Source organism: Hesperophylax consimilis, chromosome 17 (assembly GCF_061612785.1).
Source record: "Hesperophylax consimilis isolate HC1 chromosome 17, BYU_Hcon_1.0, whole genome shotgun sequence".
NCBI classification, from domain to species: domain Eukaryota; kingdom Metazoa; phylum Arthropoda; class Insecta; order Trichoptera; family Limnephilidae; genus Hesperophylax; species Hesperophylax consimilis.
In genome coordinates this window covers 21,466,718-21,486,532 of record NC_142852.1, presented here as the reverse complement: position 1 = coordinate 21,486,532, position 19,815 = coordinate 21,466,718, and the positions used below count along the sequence as shown (strand labels likewise).

At 32.3% G+C, this 19,815-nt stretch overlaps 1 protein-coding gene across 1 annotated transcript in view; it reads left to right on the top strand.

Moving 5' to 3' along the window:
• The window catches only part of Gel (Gelsolin), a 106,555-nt gene that overhangs the window by 18,453 nt on the left and 68,287 nt on the right, over positions 1-19,815 (top strand). The window contains exon 3 of the mRNA XM_089641594.1: positions 12,343-12,423. Within this exon, the coding sequence (XP_089497720.1) occupies positions 12,343-12,423 (81 nt within the window). The remainder of the gene's footprint in view (positions 1-12,342; positions 12,424-19,815) is intronic.

Sequence of the window (19,815 nt, the reverse complement as noted above, 5' to 3'; positions counted from 1 at the left end):
CTAGAAACGTGCGATTTCAAGCAAAAATCTGGTTTTCATTTATTTTGTAAATAATTTTATAAGAAAGCAAAAAATTTAATCAAGTGAAACTGTCACAGATAATCTTAGCTATAAAACTGTATTTTTAAAAAGTTGTTTCCTTTACGTGTTCATACATTTCTATTGAAAAAATAATTTTTTTAGTAGTTTGCATTTATATTTTTTATTGAGTTATTTAATTTTTAATTTGTATTCTACTCAAGCGAAGCGATAGGAAAACCTTCAATTTATCTAAAGCATATTTTTGGGTATTCATAATGTACACCAATTCGTTATAAAGATTAATCAAAATAGTGATTTGGCATGATTTGCTCAAAAATTTACAATGCCCGGCTCTGGTTTATTGAACAGACCTGCTGTTGAATTTGTCCTATCAAATCTCTAAAATAGAGTGGGAATTTTAACGACATAAGTGATGAGTTTGTGTAAAAACTATATAGGAAGCGCTACCCGGCGTAATGGGCGCACCCACGGTCGACTTTGCCCTAGCAGGCCTAGAAAATCGATATTTCCGTGGGGTTACTTTTAATTATTTCTGATGAACGCATTACCAAAATCTCAGATGTTTCTACAGGGATCTTTCGGGAAGTTACTAATACATCGCCTAAAAAAATAAAATCTGGTGTTTACCGTTGATTTTATATTTAAAAACATTTTATAAATTGTTCAAACGTTTTACATAAAATATTTTAATTCTAATAAAATAACTTACATCTGTAGGGATCCCTCTAGAAACATTTGAGATTTTAGTAATACGTTCATCAATAATAATTAAAATGTGAGCGTCGAACAAACCCCCGTTATCAGAAGTTGAAGGCCGGCTTTACCACACCAACGTTGAACAGGTGTGTAAGAATCTAATCAGTAAGAAAGTAAATATTAATACGTAATTTAATACTTCTAGTCTTTGACTATAACGCATATGTTTTTATCACTTTTATTTTTATTTTTTTTGTTTTGATTGATTGTACCTTTCTTATCATAGACTGGAGTCTACCACGCTAACAACCTGGCCAAATGCCAATCGGGTAGGACCGACATTTATTTCGTATATTAACTTCTATAATGTCATCCGTTTTAAGAGAAATGTATATATTGCCACCCTTGGAAATTAACTCACTTCCCGGCATCCGATTGAGCTGAAACTTGGCAGAAATACTCTTTGTGGATGACAATGCATTCTTTTGAGGAGATACTAATTCACAAACATTATTCTAAAATTAATGAAAAACATTTTACTAAAAAAAAATTACAGCAATTAATTTCCGACATAAATGTTGCTACCATCCAATTAGGATTTGGCTTAGGTGTTAGCGGTGTTATTTGTTTTGTACGGCTTGATTTTTATAATAATTAAATACGCTGCTAAAACATATTTGTGTTAAATTGCGCAAATAATGGAATTAACAGGCTTGTAAATCATATCTTTGCCTGCGATTGAGAATTTGTTTATCAGAATAGATTAGCAACAGATAAGGTTTTAAAGTAATTATTATATTAGGTATTGAATTAAACAAAACCACGATAAACTTAAATCATAATTTGTTAACTAGCACGATAATCGTAAATCACAACTGTAGTCAAATACCTTATAATATAAAGGCGAAGCTTAATGCCAAATCACTATTTTGATTAATCTTTATAACGAATTGGTGTACATTATGAATAGCAAAAAATATGAAATGTATGTACTAAATATGCTTTAGATAAATTGAACGTTTTCCTATCGCTTCGCTTGAGTAGAATACAAATAAAAAAATAAATTACTTCATAAAAAATATAAATGCAAACTACTAAAAAAAATAGTTTTTCGCTAGAAATGTATGAACGCGTAAAGGAAACAAGTTTTAAAAAATACACTATTATGGCTAAGACATTTTCACTTAATTAACTTTTTTGGTTTTTTATAAAATTATTTACAAAATAAATAAAAACCAGTTTTTTGCTTGAAATCGAACGTTTCTAGACTCCGTTAGTCAAGCGATTTTAATGCCTATTACCTACGATATAAGGTATAACAAGAATATACACATTTTTAGCTTATAGCTTCCTCTTAACAATTCAGGGCTGTCAGCGATAATGATTGGAGTACAAAATTAAATTAGCGTTTTTGACAATATTTTTCACGTTTGATATTACAATTTTAATGCTTAGAAATAGTTATGTTTATTTTAAATGCATACACCAGAGAGATAATTTTATCTTGTTTCTAAAACAGTATTTATTTTTACAGAAAATTAAAAAATAAAACGTTATATGGCGCATTTGAAATACACAGAAAACTTTGCAAACTGAACAAACGTGATGAATTTTTAACAATTTTATTTTATTATCTTTCTAATCCATCGAAAACAGAGTAAATAGCCGCTTAAATATTTTTTTACGTATGTGCGAAAAAGCAGTAAGTTTATATTTATGCAACCTGTTTTTTCGATTCTATCAAATTCTATAATTTATTAACGTATAATTAATATATATTATAAAATCCAATAAAATGTATGAAATAAACCCTTCGGCGCACAATTCATGTCGCTAGGAGGCGCTAGCGTAGCATGTTGCCATCAGAATGTATGGGATTATAGGGATTAGGAAGATCTACAGTCTCTCGTGTCTAGGATGAACGAAGTATGTATGAAGAATGAGTTAATGATGAATGTAAGTAAGTCTAAAGTAATGGTGTTTGAAAGAGAGAGTACGAAAACAGTGTGCAATATAGTTGTGAATGAGGAATACTTGGAGCAGGTGGATGAGTTTGTGTATTTAGGAAGTATGTTCTAGAGAGATGGAAAGGCTGACAGAGATATTGAAACAAGGGGAAATGCAGGTAACTCCATTAATGGAGGACTGAACGCAGTTGGCGCTAACTAAACATTGTCCAAAGAAGCGAAGTTAGCAGTCCACAATGGAGTACTGGTACCTACCCTGATGTATGGAAGTGAGGCATGGAACTGGAAGAGAAGGATGAAAACAGATGGAATGCTTTTAAAATGAGATCCCTGAGGCGTAAAGAGTGCAAGGCTGATGTAAGCGTAATGAGTAACAAGTGTGAATGGTAGCAGAAGTCGGGGACGCCCGAGGAAGACATGGCACAATCAAGTGAATCAGATACTCGAGTCGGGCCATGTCAAGAGTCAGAATAATAGAAGTGTATGTATGAAACGATGTATGAATGTAAATGAGGCAAGAAGTGTGTGCCAAGACCGAGTTATTTGGTGGTCCATCCTCTCTGCCTACCCCTGCGGGGAAACGGCGTGATGGTTAGTTAGTTTAACAAAACTGTTTCGTTTTTAGACTGATGTTCCATTCTTCCCGTAGGTCATATAGTCTCTAGTCAAAATGACAGAAGTTGTGTGATGCCAGAGTTTTGTGGCTGTCTATCCTCTCTGCATATCCCTGCGGTGAAATGGCGAGAAGAATAGTTAGTTAGTTTAGTTATTATTAGTGAATTTCCGAAGAAATTAGACTATTTCAACGCCAGACACTATTTACTGCGTAGACGAAAAATCAATAATTCTCTCCCATTCAGAGCTGTGAGATCATCACCTATTCTCTACAATTGCTGAAAATAAATCGTGAGTTTGTCATTTACTTGTCACGGTACAGGCCCCGTAGTAAGCGTTCAAATATGGTTTGAAAGGGAGATATGTTAATACGCTAATATTAAAAAAAACGATAATAATCAAGCGAAAATTGTGAAAAATTTAATAAAACACGCCTCGTTTGAAATAGAGCAAAAATCTCTCGTCAAATGCCTTCGCATTTAAGAGGAAGCTACAAGCAAAAAATGTATATATTCTTGGTATACCTTATATTGTAGGTAATAGGCATTAAAATCGCTTGACAAACGGAGTCTAGAAACGTTCGATTTCAAGCAAAAAACTAGTTTTTATTTATTTTGTAAATAATTTTTTAAGAAAGCAAAAAATATAATCAAGTGAAACTGTCACAGATAATCTTAGCTATAATACTGTATTTTTTAAAAGTTGTTTTCTTTACGCGTTCATACATTTCTATTGAAAACATATTTTTTTTAGTAGTTTACATTTATATTTTTTATTGAGTAATTTAATTTTTTATTTGTATTCTACTCAAGCGAAACGATAGGAAAACCTTCAATTTATCTAAAGCCTAATTTTTGGTATTCATAATGTACACCAATTCGTTATAAAGATTAATCAAAATAGTGATTTAGCACCAAGCTTCGCCTTAAAGACACTAACTAACAGAACAAAACGTGTTTTTAATAATTTCTTGAGTTTACTTTGCGATTTATTTCTATCGAAGGAATTTCATATAATTACCGTTTCGGCATTACAAATTATCTTAAAAATAATAATATTTTTTTGAAACTTAAAAACTTGTTATATGTGTTTGTGACCAGATCTGAATAGCTAGGTACTTCCCCTCATTACTGTTTTCCATCTCCTTCCTCTCAACCACATTCAGCCTCACAAAATACCCCAGTTGGGAATGAAATAGTCTCACTTGGTTCAGACGGTTTCAAACAGTTGAGACTTTTGTGCGGTAATCATTATTCATACGATAAAATTAGTAGATATTGGACAATTAGGGACAGGTTTGATCTGTTACTCATCGAAGTGACCAGTGAAGTAAAGTCGAAGATTTTTGTTGTTGTTTGGTTTTAAATTTAAAAAAAAATTGGAGTCCAAAATATTGTTTGCATTTTTTACTCCAAATAACGTCACATAACACCCTGTAACGATTTTGTTACGAGATTCTGCGAAATTAACAAACTCACATCACATTGAATAATATTATAATTATCTATAATCCCATACTCGAATTCCCGCATGCATTAACGAAAAATCGATACACAATATATTGTGTACACAGTATTATCAATGCTAAAATGGCGGAGTACCTAACATCTATATTGGACAGAAAATCGATCACAGCAATAAAATAATATTATTTTATCACGTTTTGTGAATTTATCATCAGATAAATAGCTAAGAGATAATATAGATAGCAAAGATAAAAAAATATATATCGACTATTTTTAGCAAAATAAATACGCGAAATTTACCCTGCAATGCTTCGCTATTGTCTTATTATAAGTCTTTGTCAGGCATCTCCGACTTTTTCCACCATTAACTACTGTATACCACAATATTACTGTTAAAAAACTGCATTACATCAACTTTAATTCTACTCTGTATCTCATTGCAATGCAGAGATATTGCGTAAGCTATTCCTCGGGCGTGTCCGACTTCTTTTACATTCAAACTGCTCTCTAAACGCTCCTGACACTAATAAGAACAATCTTTGAAAATTTCAGAGATATCGCTCGACTACTTTTCGAGTTTTGCGAGCATAAACACACGCAAGCTGAAATTTTACATATTGCTATCTGAAGTGTACCTGGAGTTGGTGGTGGTTACCCTTAGGAAATAGGCAAGATAGACATATACTACCCTTGACTTTTTTATAGGCCTTTTTAAGATATACAATTCCGTAGTACATTATTTTGATGTATCTCATAAGGTTTAGCCAGTGTTAGCAATGTAAACGCCCGAAAATATATTTTTTACGACTTTATTACAAAACATCGATTTTTCTCTACTTTGCATAAGTATAATGCGGATGTATTATATATATAAACCTTCCGGAAGAAATTGTCTAAATGATAGTGAAAACCCTATCAAAATCCGTTGCGTAGTTTAGAAGAACTAAGCGCACAAACAGACAGACACGGATTGCGTCTTTATTGGAAGATGTCACAATATGTTTTTTAAGCGACAAAAATTCCTTTGTTACGAACAACCTGATTATACACGGTGTATGGAAAATCGTAGTACTAGCGTAAAATTGGTGGAATAAATTTGACACTTGTCGATTTTGTGATCACTTTTTTATTTGAGCTTTTGTCTTCGATTAAATCGAATTAAAAATTGGATTTTTTCAAGTCACATTTGAAAATCATTGGTCGCTAGGGATATCAGCTATTTAGTGAATTTATTTTTTTATGTCGAAGAGCAATCTTGGCTCCAATTTTTTATCAACCCTTTGGCTGCCGAAATAAATGGAAAATAGGTTTAAAAAAATGGAAATTATCAGATCGAAAATTATATATTTTTTTTGTATTAGAAACGTTAACTTTTTTTTTGCTTTTCATACATACTCTGTGTGTGTAATTCAGGTAAATAGATTTTTACATAGGTTTTTACGTGTTTTTACACGGAAAAAAATGAACCTGTTAAAAAGGTGAAAGCATGCCAACTTCCCTACAAAATATTGTCGTACAGAATGTATCGAGAACGCGTGTTCTTTTCAGTATTTTTATGAACACGTGTTACCGTAGTCCTAACAAAACATTCGCTTTTGACTGATTCTTTGTTAGCAACTCTTTCAATTCATTCGTTACAGGCCCGCAGTCCCATTTTAAACAGGAAAACTTTTAATATATTAACAGTATGTCATGTCAGTAAGTTTTCGTCGTGTAATAATGAACGCAAGTGTAACACACAACCTAATATATTAACAATAGATCGACAATTTGTAATTGACAACATTAACACTAGCGTGTATAATCCGCATCAGTTATAACATTGTTATGTCAAAACGTGTTAACGTTTTGTCCTTGTGATAGATGCGATTCGATAACAAATAAAGCAAACACAAAACAAACCATTTTTTTTTTTAATTAATGCTAAAATAATTAGTAAGTTTTTTTTATCTCAAAGGAACAACTTGTTTGATTTTTCTACTGGTGTAGAAAAATTAAATTAAAAAGATTTTTAAACAGGGAATACATACATAATAATGCACCATTAATTCGTGACTAATCTCTAAATAGTAAACAACAAAGTCGCTATCCGCGTCTGTATGTTTGTGCGCTTAGTTCTTCTAAACTACGCAAGCGATTTTGATAGGGTTTTCACTATCATTTAGAAAATTTCTTCTGGAAGATTTACATATATATTACATGCATATTATATTTATAGAAAGTAGAGAAAAGTCAATGTTTTGTATTCAAGTCGTAAAAAAAATCTGAAGTTTACATTGCTAACACTGGCTAAACCTTATGAGATACATCAAAATAATTTACTACGGAATTGTAGGTCTTAAAAAGGCCTACAGAAAAGTCCTGTATAGTATATGTCTATCTCTTAAGGATAACCCCCAGTAACGCCGGGTACACGTGTACACGTGTAGACCGGGTAGACGTGTACCCGGCGATGACATATTATTTAATGTGTCATCGGTTTTTCGATATTTTAACCTTCCCCATGTTTTGCAATATAACTACGTTCGTTTTGCCGCCATGTAACATATTTAATATGTCATCGGTTTTTCGATATTTTAACCTTCCCCATGCCTTGCAATATAACTACGTTCGTTTTGCCGCCATGTAACACAACGTTACCGTAGGAGTTTTGGACCATTCCACGTTTCTTAAAATGATGAAATATAATCGTTCCGAATAAGTTTTAATATTTTTACTCATAAAATATTGATTTTGTTAATAAAACTGGAAATGTTTATAAAAATCGACGAAGACTAAAATAATCATAACAGCAGGCACAACTTACGATCTTTACGATGTTACAATAAACACGTATTTTGTAAGCTCGTGACTTACATAATGAAAAAAACCAATGTTTTCTGAGGTTTCTAAAAAAATATTAGCAGGTACAGAAATAGTAAACTGAATATTTTTTGCGACACTAGTTCAATTTTTGTTTTTTATTTTTATTTTTTGATATTTTCAAACTGACGATTTTTGCACGTTTTTTCGAAATTGAAACTAATCTCTAAATATGTCTCTATAGCTCAGTGGTTAGAGCGTTTTCCCGATAAGAGAGAGATCCTGGGTATATACAGGGTGTCCGGAAACTCGTAGTACAAGCGGGAAACTGGTGAATCTACATCACATTTGGAGTCGATTTTGTAGTATATTTTTTTTTTATTTGAGCTTTCGTTATCGAGTAAATCGAGTTTGAAGTTGATTTTTTTTTTTTTTTTAATCAAATTCTTATAAATTATTACTGAAGATCAAAGTACCCAACTAATTAAAACTATTTGAAAGTAAAACAAATGAAGAAACTCGGATTTGAAGCATTATTTTGAAATCACCCTTCATTTAACCCGGTGTAATCATAAAATATTTCTGCTCTGCAGGGTTAAAACATCTGTTATTCAACCCTAAACACCAGAAAAAACTTTAACCCTAAAATAGCCGAAAAATATTTTTTTTTGGTATTTTTTTTTTTTTGAAAATGCTCAAATCAAAAAAGTTTATGTTTTTTTGGGTTCCCCATGTGGTGTAGATTCTCCAGTTTCCCGCTTGTACTACGAGTTTCCGGACACCGTGTATATTATATTATTTTTAAACGAATAATTAATAGATTTAAAAAAAAATCTAAAGTTTTGAGAGTTAGTTATAATCTATATATAAAATATATTATTAATATATTTAATTTTTCTTTTTATATAAAGAATGCATAATTTTCGTAGATATTGAAAACATTGTTTTTAATAAATTACTGCAGTTTTTATCTATGTAATACCTTAGACCCGTAAATCACCAGATAATCTGAATCCTTCAACATCAGTTTCAGATAAAAAAAAAACAAAACATATCATTTTAAAGCCATAATTATTAGTCGTAAATAACTATATAAATTTAAAAACTCTTCCGAGAAAAAATAAATGCCGCCGACGGGATTTGAACCTGCAGCCTTCTGATTGTAGGTCAGGTGCTCTACCAATTGCGCTACGTCGCGTCGGCTTATTCTAAACCCGTCAAATATATTGAGTATTAAATTATTTGTTATCCTTTGTGCTAAGCAGAAAAAACCTTGTCTTTTAAAAATAAAATATTTTTTTGAATTCTTGACTTAGTTCCAATTTTGAAAATGACTCAGTCAAAACGAATCCGAGTTCATTGAACCAACACAGATAAACAGATCCGCACACAAATGCGGAATTTTTGATTATTAAGAAAAAAAAAATGCCAAAATTGTTTTAAATGGAAAAACGAAACCCGGGTAACTGATAACTTGACAAAATTTGAATTTTTCCTATCATAATTGGTGTGACACGTTGCTTGTGCAATGATGGTGGACTTATCTAGTCCACTGGCAGGAAACCCGTACCTTAGGACCGTGGGGCAATTAGGGCACTAATTCATTATTATTTATACTCTACGCGCATACGGGCTTTTACAAATATTTGATATACATAATAATTTTGTGGAATAGTAATAATGAAGTAATTTTACTATTAAAATTATATAGCAACTCAATGCAAAAGAATAGTATTATGCTAACAATATTTAAGAGAAAGCTACAAGCCGAAAATGTGTATATTCTTGGCATTTATTATTGTAGGTAATAGGCATTAAAATCGCTTGACAAACGGAGTCTAGAAACGTTCGATTTCAAGCACAAAACCGGTTTTTATTTATTTTGTAAAATAATTTATAAGAAAGCAAAAAAGTTAATCAAGTAAAACTGTCACAGATAATCTTAGCTATAATACTGTATTTTTTAAAGTTGTTTCCTTTACGCGTTCATACATTTCTGTTGAAATATTTTTTTAGTAGCTTACATTTATATTTTTTATTGAGTAATTTATTTTTTTATTTGAATTCTATTCAAGCGAAACGATAGGAAAACCTTCAATTTATCTGAAGCATATTTTTTGGTATTCATAATTTACACAAATTCGTTAAATGCGTGGGTAATATATTTAAATACATTATATTATTGTACCTAGAAAGAAACAAACTGTGGTCAAGAAAAACAAGATTACAATTTGTCTAAGCTGTTTATATAAAAAATGTTTACAATAGTGTAAAGTGAAGTTATAAGTGCTTAGTGTAATATTAAGTGTATAATTTGTGAGAAACATAAAGTGATCAAATTAAATAAAAAAAGTTTCAAGTGCTGTTTTGAAGAAGCCATAATTTTTACTCTTTTAAATATTGAGGAAGTTTAGTTATCAGTTCTAGTTGGTATGTTGAAGGTGATTAGGGTCAGTAAATCAGGGCTGTCTAAAATTACATTATTTTTTGAAAATAAAAGTCAAGTCGGACAAAGTCTTCTATCAGAAAATTTGAATAATTTTAATCAAGTAGTTGTAATTTATAGTTTCAAACAGCGTATGTTTGCGCTCGAAAAACTCGAAAAGTAGTCGATCAATATCGCTAAAAATTTAAACATTTGTTCTTATTAGTGTCAGGAGTGTTTAAATAGTAGTTTGAATGATATAAGATGTCGGGGACTCCAAAGGAATACTTAATGCAATATCTCTAAACCGGAATGAGCTACGAAGTTGAATTAAAGACGATGTAATGTAATTTTTTAACAGTAACATTGTGGAATAGAGTAGTTAATGGTGGAAAAAGTCGGAGACGTCTGAGAAAGCCATTAGCAATAGGGAAGCATTTCGAGGTTCACTAGTATATCATAGAAATTGAATATATTCCGTTTCGTAACTCTAATCTCTAAATATTTGTGCGCTTAGTTCTTCTAAACTACGCAACGGATTACGATAGAGTTTTCACTATCATTTAGAAAATTTCTTTCGGAATGTTTACATACATAATACATGCATATTATATTTATAGAAAGTAGAGAAAAGTTGATGTTTTATAATCAAGACTTAAACATATATTTTCGGGCACTACATTGTTAACGCTGGCTAAACCTTATGAGATACATCAAAATAATGTACTACGGAATTGTATATCTTAAAAAGGTCTACAGAAAAGTACTTAATGGTATATGTCTATCTCTTAAGGATAATCCCCAACAAGGCCGGGTACACGTCAGCCAGTTTATAAATAACCATCTAAATTTTGTTTTGCATTCATTCTCAGTAAAAGCCCAATGTTGCGTTACATTTTATCAATATTTGAACACTTGCAGATAAAATAAAATCACGGTTGTTTGTTCAACTCAAGATATATAGATAAGTTACGTTGTGGCAGATTGGAACAACAGATAAAACCACTATCAGCTTATCAATGTTGCTTGTAGTACATAGAGAACCTAATTTATATTAGAAAACGTACCGACTTACCTAAATATATTATTTTTACAATAACTACCTACTAACAATGAATATATACAGGGTTTTCCAATAAGAGGTATTATTTTGAATAGCTCGCTATTTCGGTAGATGTTACTTTTGAAGCTATCATTTTTTGACATTTGACAAGTAGAAACAACGCCATTAATAGAAATGGAACGATACACGCTTCAACAACGCATTGAAATTATTAAAATTCACTTGAGTGAATCAAATGCAAATCATCTTGAGTGATGAGGCCCATTTCCACCTCGGTGGCTTCATCAACAAGTAAAATTGTCGCATCTGGGGCATTTTTTTATGGCCGGAATTGGATAGTATTGATCTGGACAACGTTTTCTTTCAACAAGACGGCGCTACGTGCCACACAAGCAACGAAACCATTGATCTTTTACGATTGAATATCAAAATAACACGTCTTATTGGAAAACCCTGTATTTAGTGATACCAATGTATTGTCACGATTACGAATTTAATAAAAGTTTATCAGGATACGGCCTGTAATCCCATTTATAGTTCATTATGTTCCGAGATGTTCACTTACGTTTCAGACTATTCCAGAATGTTCTGGGATGTTCTGGAATGATGTGCAATGCTCTCGAATTTTCTGGACTGTTCTAGAAAATTCTCGAGTGAAAACTTCCAGCCCTTATATCTTCAAAAGCACGCTCTTTTGGTAAAAAATAAATCGCAAACAATTCATTGTATCATGACAAATGTACTCAAATAAAGTGACAATTCGTTTATGTTACAAGAGAGAAAAATAATGAAATGAGATCCCTCAGGCGTATGTGTGGTAAAATCCTGTGAGAAATGTGGAGATCCGCAAAGAGTGAAAGGCTGATGTACGCGTAGATGGTTTGTGCATGTAGAGCAAATGAGACAAGAAAGGAGTGTAAGGAGAATATATGACGCAAATGTGAATGGTAGCAGAAGTCGGGGACGCCCGAGGAATACGTGGCACGACCAAGTGAATCAGATACTTGAGTCGGGCCATGTCAATAGTCAGAATAATAGAAGAGTATGTATGAATGAGACAAGGAGTGTGTGTCAAGACCTCTGCCTACCCCTGCGGGGAAACGGCGTGATGGTTAGTTAGATAGTTACAGATTTTTGTAATATTCACTACGCATTAGCAATATGTATTAACAATTCATATTATTTTTTTTAGATTTACCTACAACTTCTGTACCCCTTTTTTTAGTCTCTGCTTTTATCATAATCTAACATTTTTATATGTTTCAGGACACTAAGAAAAAAGGAATGGATCACCCAGCATTCGCAGAGGCGGGCACCCACAAGGGAATTGAGATCTGGAGGATCGAGGTAAGTCATCCAGTGTTCATTCATCCTAGACGAAAATTGCTAAAACTGCGATTATCGATTGCAATTGCGATCAGCTGTCATAATTGTCGACGATTAGATCAAAAAATAAACGTGACGAGAATTTAAAATTTGTTCTAAATGCCGATTTGTGACGTTAAATAATGCTACGAAATCAGCCCCATTTTGTTTATTTGACATAATATGAAAGGTCTCATTTAAAACCAATTCTAGGCGCGTTATAACTTTTGTACAAATTATGATCAGCTGTTGTGATTTTTTGCTAATCAAAATTTGTTTACAAACTGAAAAGGACCTAGGATTGGCGTCTAAGGCGAAGCTTAGTGCTAAATCACTATTTTGATTAATCTTTATAACGAATTGGTGTACATTATGAACACCAAAAAATATGCTTTAGATAAATTGAAGGTTTTCCTATCGTTTCGTTTGAATAGAATACAAATAAAAAAATAAATTACTCAATAAAAAATATAAATGTAAACTACTAAAAAATATTTTTTTTCAAAAGAAATGTATGAACGCGTGAAGGAAACAACTTTTAAAAAATACAGTATTATAGCTAAGATTATCGGTGACAGTTTCAGTTGATTTACTTTTTTGCTTTCTTATAAAATTATTTACAAAATAAATAAAAACCAGTTTTGTGCTTGAAATCGAACGTTTTTAGACTCCGTTTGTCAAGCGATTTTAATGCCTATTACATACGATATAAGGTGTACCAAGAGTATACACATTTTTGGCTTGTAGCTTCCTCTTAAGCTTGTTAACTGATCAGAATTCGTTCAAAAGCAGAAATGGGCCTAGATACCCTGTGCTAAATTCACAATGTGCGTCGTTTTTATGTACAGTTAATTTAAGGCGATGCACTACGTCGTGTAATATTTTAAATTGTACCGCTATCAATAACAACCCTTACGTAGAAGGAAAAAACATGGCCAAAAAGTGCCTTTTATTTTATTTTGTGGATGTTCAGGCATAAATATATAATTTTTTTTCGATCATTTTATAAATAACTTAATTTGCCACATTATACAATAAAATCATAACCGAAAATGGGTTCGTAAATAGGATATTTTGAACTTTAAAGCATTTTTCATAGGCCTTTACATTATTTTTTTCTGGGCTTATAAAAAGACTTATCTAAAAAATACTCGATTATTTCAAAGGTCAAGATTTTTTTTTATATTTACTCCACACAGGAGGCCCTGAAGAAAATAATTTCCCTCGGGGCCTATGTCATCTTTGGGGATGCTGTGTGGAGGGTCTTTTTTGGAGAGGAAGGAGTGGACATGGGTCTTGAAGAGTCCCATGTTGTAGGAGGGAGGAAACACAGAGGCCGGCAGTTCGTTCCACAGCCGAGCTGTTGAACTTAAGAACGAATCGTAGAAGCTGTATTCTACTGTATTCTTCTAAGATGTATTCTACTCGCAGTATTTAATTAAAGCATCTGAAACATTTCTAGGCGACCAAATTTTCAAACCAAAAACACATGATTTTGCATTACTACGTATGGCATCGCCTTAACGGGGATCTTTCAACTAACAAAAATAAAAACAAAATTGGGCTGATTGGTTATTTGATGAAAATTTTACATTTGTATTAAACAACCTAGTACACCAAGTACAGGATCACTTGGTGTATATTGACCGTTTTGACCGAATCGCTCATCAAAATGACAATTCAACACACATTTAAAAAGTGATAACAACTAGGCTAAATAGGTTACTCAGGTTAGGTTAGTTTTTTCATCGCTGGTAAAGATGAGTTATCATAAAACCGTTGGCTGCCAACCCGGTTATTGTCGGTTTTCGTGCACACATTAAAGTATATTAGCGCCTACCCGTGTTCACACGTTGGTCCAAAGCTTTGGTCCAACGTGTGGGCTTAATAAAACAAATGGGTCTGAAACTCGAACGAAGTAATAAAACAGATAATTTTAAAAATGTGTAAATAAACATTCAATGCCAGATGTGTTCTTTTAATTTTAGATATTAACAAATCTATTTGATCACCATTATTAAACGTAGACGGTACAATTAAGCTAATCAAGATTAGTTCGTAAAGATTTAACGAAGAAAACAACGTAATTAATTCACAGGTGTTTTGGACAGGTGTATGCCATAAATAACAAGAATATAAAATAATTTTGTTACACTTTTCAGACGCCAGGGCATCCTCAGGGCATTTTCAAAATTCAAATTCAAAATTCAAAAAAATATTTATTGCACAAAAATACACAGTACAAAGGGTATAGCTTATAGGTTACATCCTATTTCTTCCAGCTAACCCAACAAATACACATTATATTACATAACCCAACAATTACAATATGTTGAGGCGATGCACCACGTCGTGTAATATTTTAAATTGAGCCGCTATCAATAACAACCCTTACGTAGAAGGCGATAAGGTTTCAATTCCCGCTTAACACCATCCGCCTGTTTTGATTTATGCAAGAAAAAAACATTGCCAAAAAGTGCCTTTTATTTTATTTTGTGGATGTTCAGGCATAAATATTTAATTTTTTTCGATCATTTTATAAATAACTTAATTTGCCACATTATACAATAAAATCATAACCGAAAATGGGTTCGTAAGTAGGAGATTTGAACTTTAAAGCAGTTTTCATAGGCCTTTACATTATTTTTTTTTGGCTTATAAAAAGACTTGTATAAAAAATACACGATTATTTCAAAGGCCAAGATGTATTCTACTCGCAGTATTTAATTAAAGCAACTGAAACATTTCTAGGCGACCAAATTTTCAAACCAACAACACATGATTTTGCATTACTACGTATGGCATCGCCTCAAGGCGATGTTAGGTGTTAGGTGTTATTTTGATATTCAATCGTAAAAGATCAGTGGTTTCGTTGCTTGTGTGGCACGTAGCGCCGTCTTGTTGAAATTAAACGTTGTCCAAATCAATACCATCCAATTCCGGCCATAAAAAATCATGAATCATCTCTCGATAGCGCAATCCATTCACCGTAACTGTTGCTCCAGCCTCATTTTCTAAAAAGTAAGGTCCAATGACTCGGCCGGACCATAAACCGCACCAAACAGTGACACGTTAAGGATAGAGAGACTTTTCAACAATAACTCTTGGGTTTTCCGAGACCCAGATGCGACAATTTTGCTTGTTGACGAAGCCACCGAGGTGGAAATGGGCCTCATCACTCAAGATGATTTGCATTTGATTCACTCAAGTGAATTTTAATAATTTCAATGCGTTGTTGAAGCGTTTATCGTTCCATTTTTATTAATGGCGTAGTTTTTTCTTGTCAAATGTCAAAAAATGACAGCTTCAAAAGTAACATCTACTGAAATAGCGGGCTATTCAAAATAACACCTCTTATTGGAAAACCCTGTATTTAGAGAAGAGAAAATTAAAATCATTATTTTTTGGAGGTTTACTGCAATTGTTGACAGAACTACTAGTTTAAATATAACGTTCGTTGTGCATACATCTTTCGTATCTAATCTAACCGCATAAACATATTATGTCATTTAAAAATCAATGTAACTGACTAATTTTTATCCCTATTTGAAGACTATTTTTAAATTTAAAAGGGTGCGGCTGGCATCAGGGTCTACGCAAATAATGGCTTCTGTAGAAATGCCATTGAAATGTCAAATTTAAAAGGAAACCAACATCAACATGTCAGCAATTTCCATTAAGGGGAAACTTAATGCTAAATTACTATTTTGATCAATCTTTATAACGAATTGGTGTACATTATGAATACCAAAAAATATGCTTCAGATAAATTGAAGGTTTTCCTATCGCTTCGCTTGTTAGAGTACAAATAAAAAAATAAATTACTCAATAAAAAATATAAATGAAAACTTCTAAAAAATATTTTTTTTCCATGGAAATGTATGAACGCGTAAAGGAAACAACTTTTAAAAATACTGTATTATAGCTAAGATTATCTGTGACAGTTTCACTTGATTGATTTTTTTGCTTTCTTATAAAATTATTTACAAAATAAATAAAAAAACAGTTTTCTGCTTGAAATCGAACGTTTGTAAATTCCGTTTGTCAAGCGATTTTAATGCATATTAATTACAATATAAGGTATACCAAGAATATTCACATTTTTTGCTTGTAGCTTCCTCTCCCGGTTGGGGTGTGTCGTGAAGGGTTGTAGGCATTTAAATGCGGGTATTGAAAAGGCACACATTATATGAAGGAGGAAACACAGATGCCGGTGTCTCGTTCCACTTTTTTTTCCATTAATCCCACATTTTCATAGGCCTATGTCATTTTTTTGAGATGCTGCGTGGAAGGACTTTTTAAATGAAAGGAAGGAGAGGAATTTCTGGAAAGGTAAACGGTACGAGGGTTAGCTAGGAATCTAGGGATTACTGGGACTCAAACTGTGTTCCCAAACTGCCCTCTCCCGATCTGGCATTCCACGCATCTGATGGAAAAGCGCATCCTGAACACACCTCACCTGATGCACCCGGGAACCTCTTCTAAATCACCAAAATTAGCGAATCACTTGGGGTGGTGACCTATGTCAGAGGTGTTGGTTATCCAATCAATGGTTCCCAGGGCTGTGGTACCCAACTCTGCCTCCTAAATTGGAAACATTTGCAACATTTCGATGAGTAAATACCAATGATTTATTATGCGTTATCATGAATAAATAATTGTGCATTATGTGGGCTTATGATTTTTGAGATAAAAAACATTTATTTTATTGCAAAGCTTTATAGGTGACATAAATAATTCAAATTTCGCGATAATTTTATTGCGAAATTAATTAAATTTATTCATTTGAACGATAATAATTATATCCCATCAACGGTAAACTGACAGTCGACGATTGCATCGACCAGGTTCTGGCTTTGCTAATATACTAAACTCTAAATTACACTGTTCCGAACTCCGGTTACTTATAAACTTACACATACCCATAAGAACAACACTACACAATACTTTAAGAGGAATCTACAAGCCAAAAATGTGTATATTCTTGGTATACCTTATATCGTAGGTAATAGGCATTAGAATCGCTTGACAAACGGAGTCTAGAAACGTTCGATTTCAAGCAAAAAAATGGTTTTTATTTATTTTGTAAATAATTTTATAAGAAAACAAAAAAGAAGTGAAACTGTCACAGATAATCTTAGCTATAATATTGTATTTTTTAAAGTTGTTTCCTTTACGCGTTCATACATTTCAAAGTTCAAATTTTTTTTTAGTAGTTTTAATTTATATTTTTTATTGAGTAATTCATTTTTTTATTTGTATTCTACTCAAGCGAAACGATAGGAAAACCTTCAATTTATCTAAATCATATTTTTTGATATTCATAGTGTACACCATTTCGTTATAAAGATTGATCAAAGTAGTGATTTGGCATTAAGCTTCGCTTTAAACTAAATTGATAATTCTCCGATACAGCGGTTTCAGACTATGGGAAATCATTTCTTGGTTTGACTACGTATTGAACCTTCCTACCTAAGAACCGGAGTTGAAAACTCTAACCACCTCGCCAAATGCCGATCGGGTAGGACCGAGATTTATTTCGTAATAAATATAATCTGATATCAGAAATATGCGTATATATCCGCGTGTTTGTAAATGATTGACACCAAACGTTGATAGAATGCATTGTCATCGACAACGAGTCAATCCGCCGAGTTTCAGCTCGATCTGATGTCGGGAAGTGGGTCAATTTCCGTTTCCAAGATTTGCATTCATTCATTATCGTAAACAAAAGTGAAATTCCAATAGACTCTTATAATTTTCTCCTAATTTATTTAATTCATTCCATTATTTGAATAATTCAATTCAATCCATTATTTGAATAATTCTCTTCTACTTAATCTAATTCATTCCATTATTTGAATAATTCTCTTCTACTTAATCTAATTCATTCCATTATTTTAATAATTCTCTTCTACTTAATCTAATTCATTCCATTATTTGAATAATTCTCTTTTACTTAATCTAATTCATTCCATTATTTTAATAATTTTCTCCTACTTTATTTAAATCATTCCATTATTTTAATAATTTTCTCCTACTTTATTTAATTCATTCCGTTATTTTAATAATTTTCTCCTACTTTATTTAATCAATCCATTATTATTTATATTGAATGGTTCTTTCAATAGCTTGTATATGAATATTGTAATGTGGATTCCAGACGGGAAAATTATAATGGACTTTTCTCTACTTTCTATAAGTATAATATACATGTTTTATATATAGAAACCTTCCGGAAGAAATTCTCTAAATGATAGTGAAAATACCTTTCAAAATTCATTGCGTAATTTATAAGAACCATGCGCACAAACAGACAGACGCGGAGAGTGACTTTTTTATACCATTTAGAGAGGTGCTTATATTGTTCTGTTTGTTCCCTAAATAAAATTTAAAAAAAAAACTTCTGGTACATTTTTGCTTGTGCAATGATTGACCTTTGCTAGCAAGCGATTGAACCCGCATAGGCCACAGTGGGAAACCATAACCTTGTACCAAACGGCTACTAATCGTTAATTGAAAAAGGTGCCTACACAAATACATAATCACAAACATACGTTGACTGACATATTTCAAGAATTTCCCAATGCATTGGTTCAGTCAACTTCCCATGTGTTTAAAGATCTAAATATATAAATACATTCCAGCCAGATAGTAGCATTTAAAGAAATACCTAGCTACCTAGCTTGAATCCATATTATTGGATATCTATAAATAGTATAAAACATAATAGTCATAATCCGCGTCTGTCTGTATGTGCGCTTAGTTCTTCTAAACTACGCAACGAAATTTGATAGGGTTTTCAGTATCATTTAGAGAATTTCTTCCGGAAGGTTTATATATACAGGGTGTATCGGCACTAACCCGACAAACTTTAACCAGCTATTCCTTAGCACATTTGGAGTAAAAAATGTTATGGGCACTTTGCTGTCCGGTAGCATTTTTTACTAGCTACATCACTGTCATTGGCATTGCGTTTCGTGTTCAACAGCTGTTATAAGCAAGTATGTCAAAAAGCGTCTTCGTTCTTTCGCACACACTAAATAATAATAGTTAAAAATGAGACGAATGGTGCCGTGCCATTTCGTTGTGATTGTAAAAGTGCGCCAATATAGGTACACACATGCATTATTCAACGGAATTCGAATAAAATGTTTGCCAGATGGGTTTTCAAACTTTGACAAAGGATAAAACAGTGGTGACATGTGGTGAAAATATGAATAAAAAATTTTTTATTAAAAAAAAACGTTACCGGACAGCAAAGTGCACATAAGATTTTTTACTCCAAATGTGCTAAGGAATAGCTGGTTAAAGTTTGTCGGGTACGTGCCGATATACCCTGTATAATACATTCATATTATATTTATAGAAAGT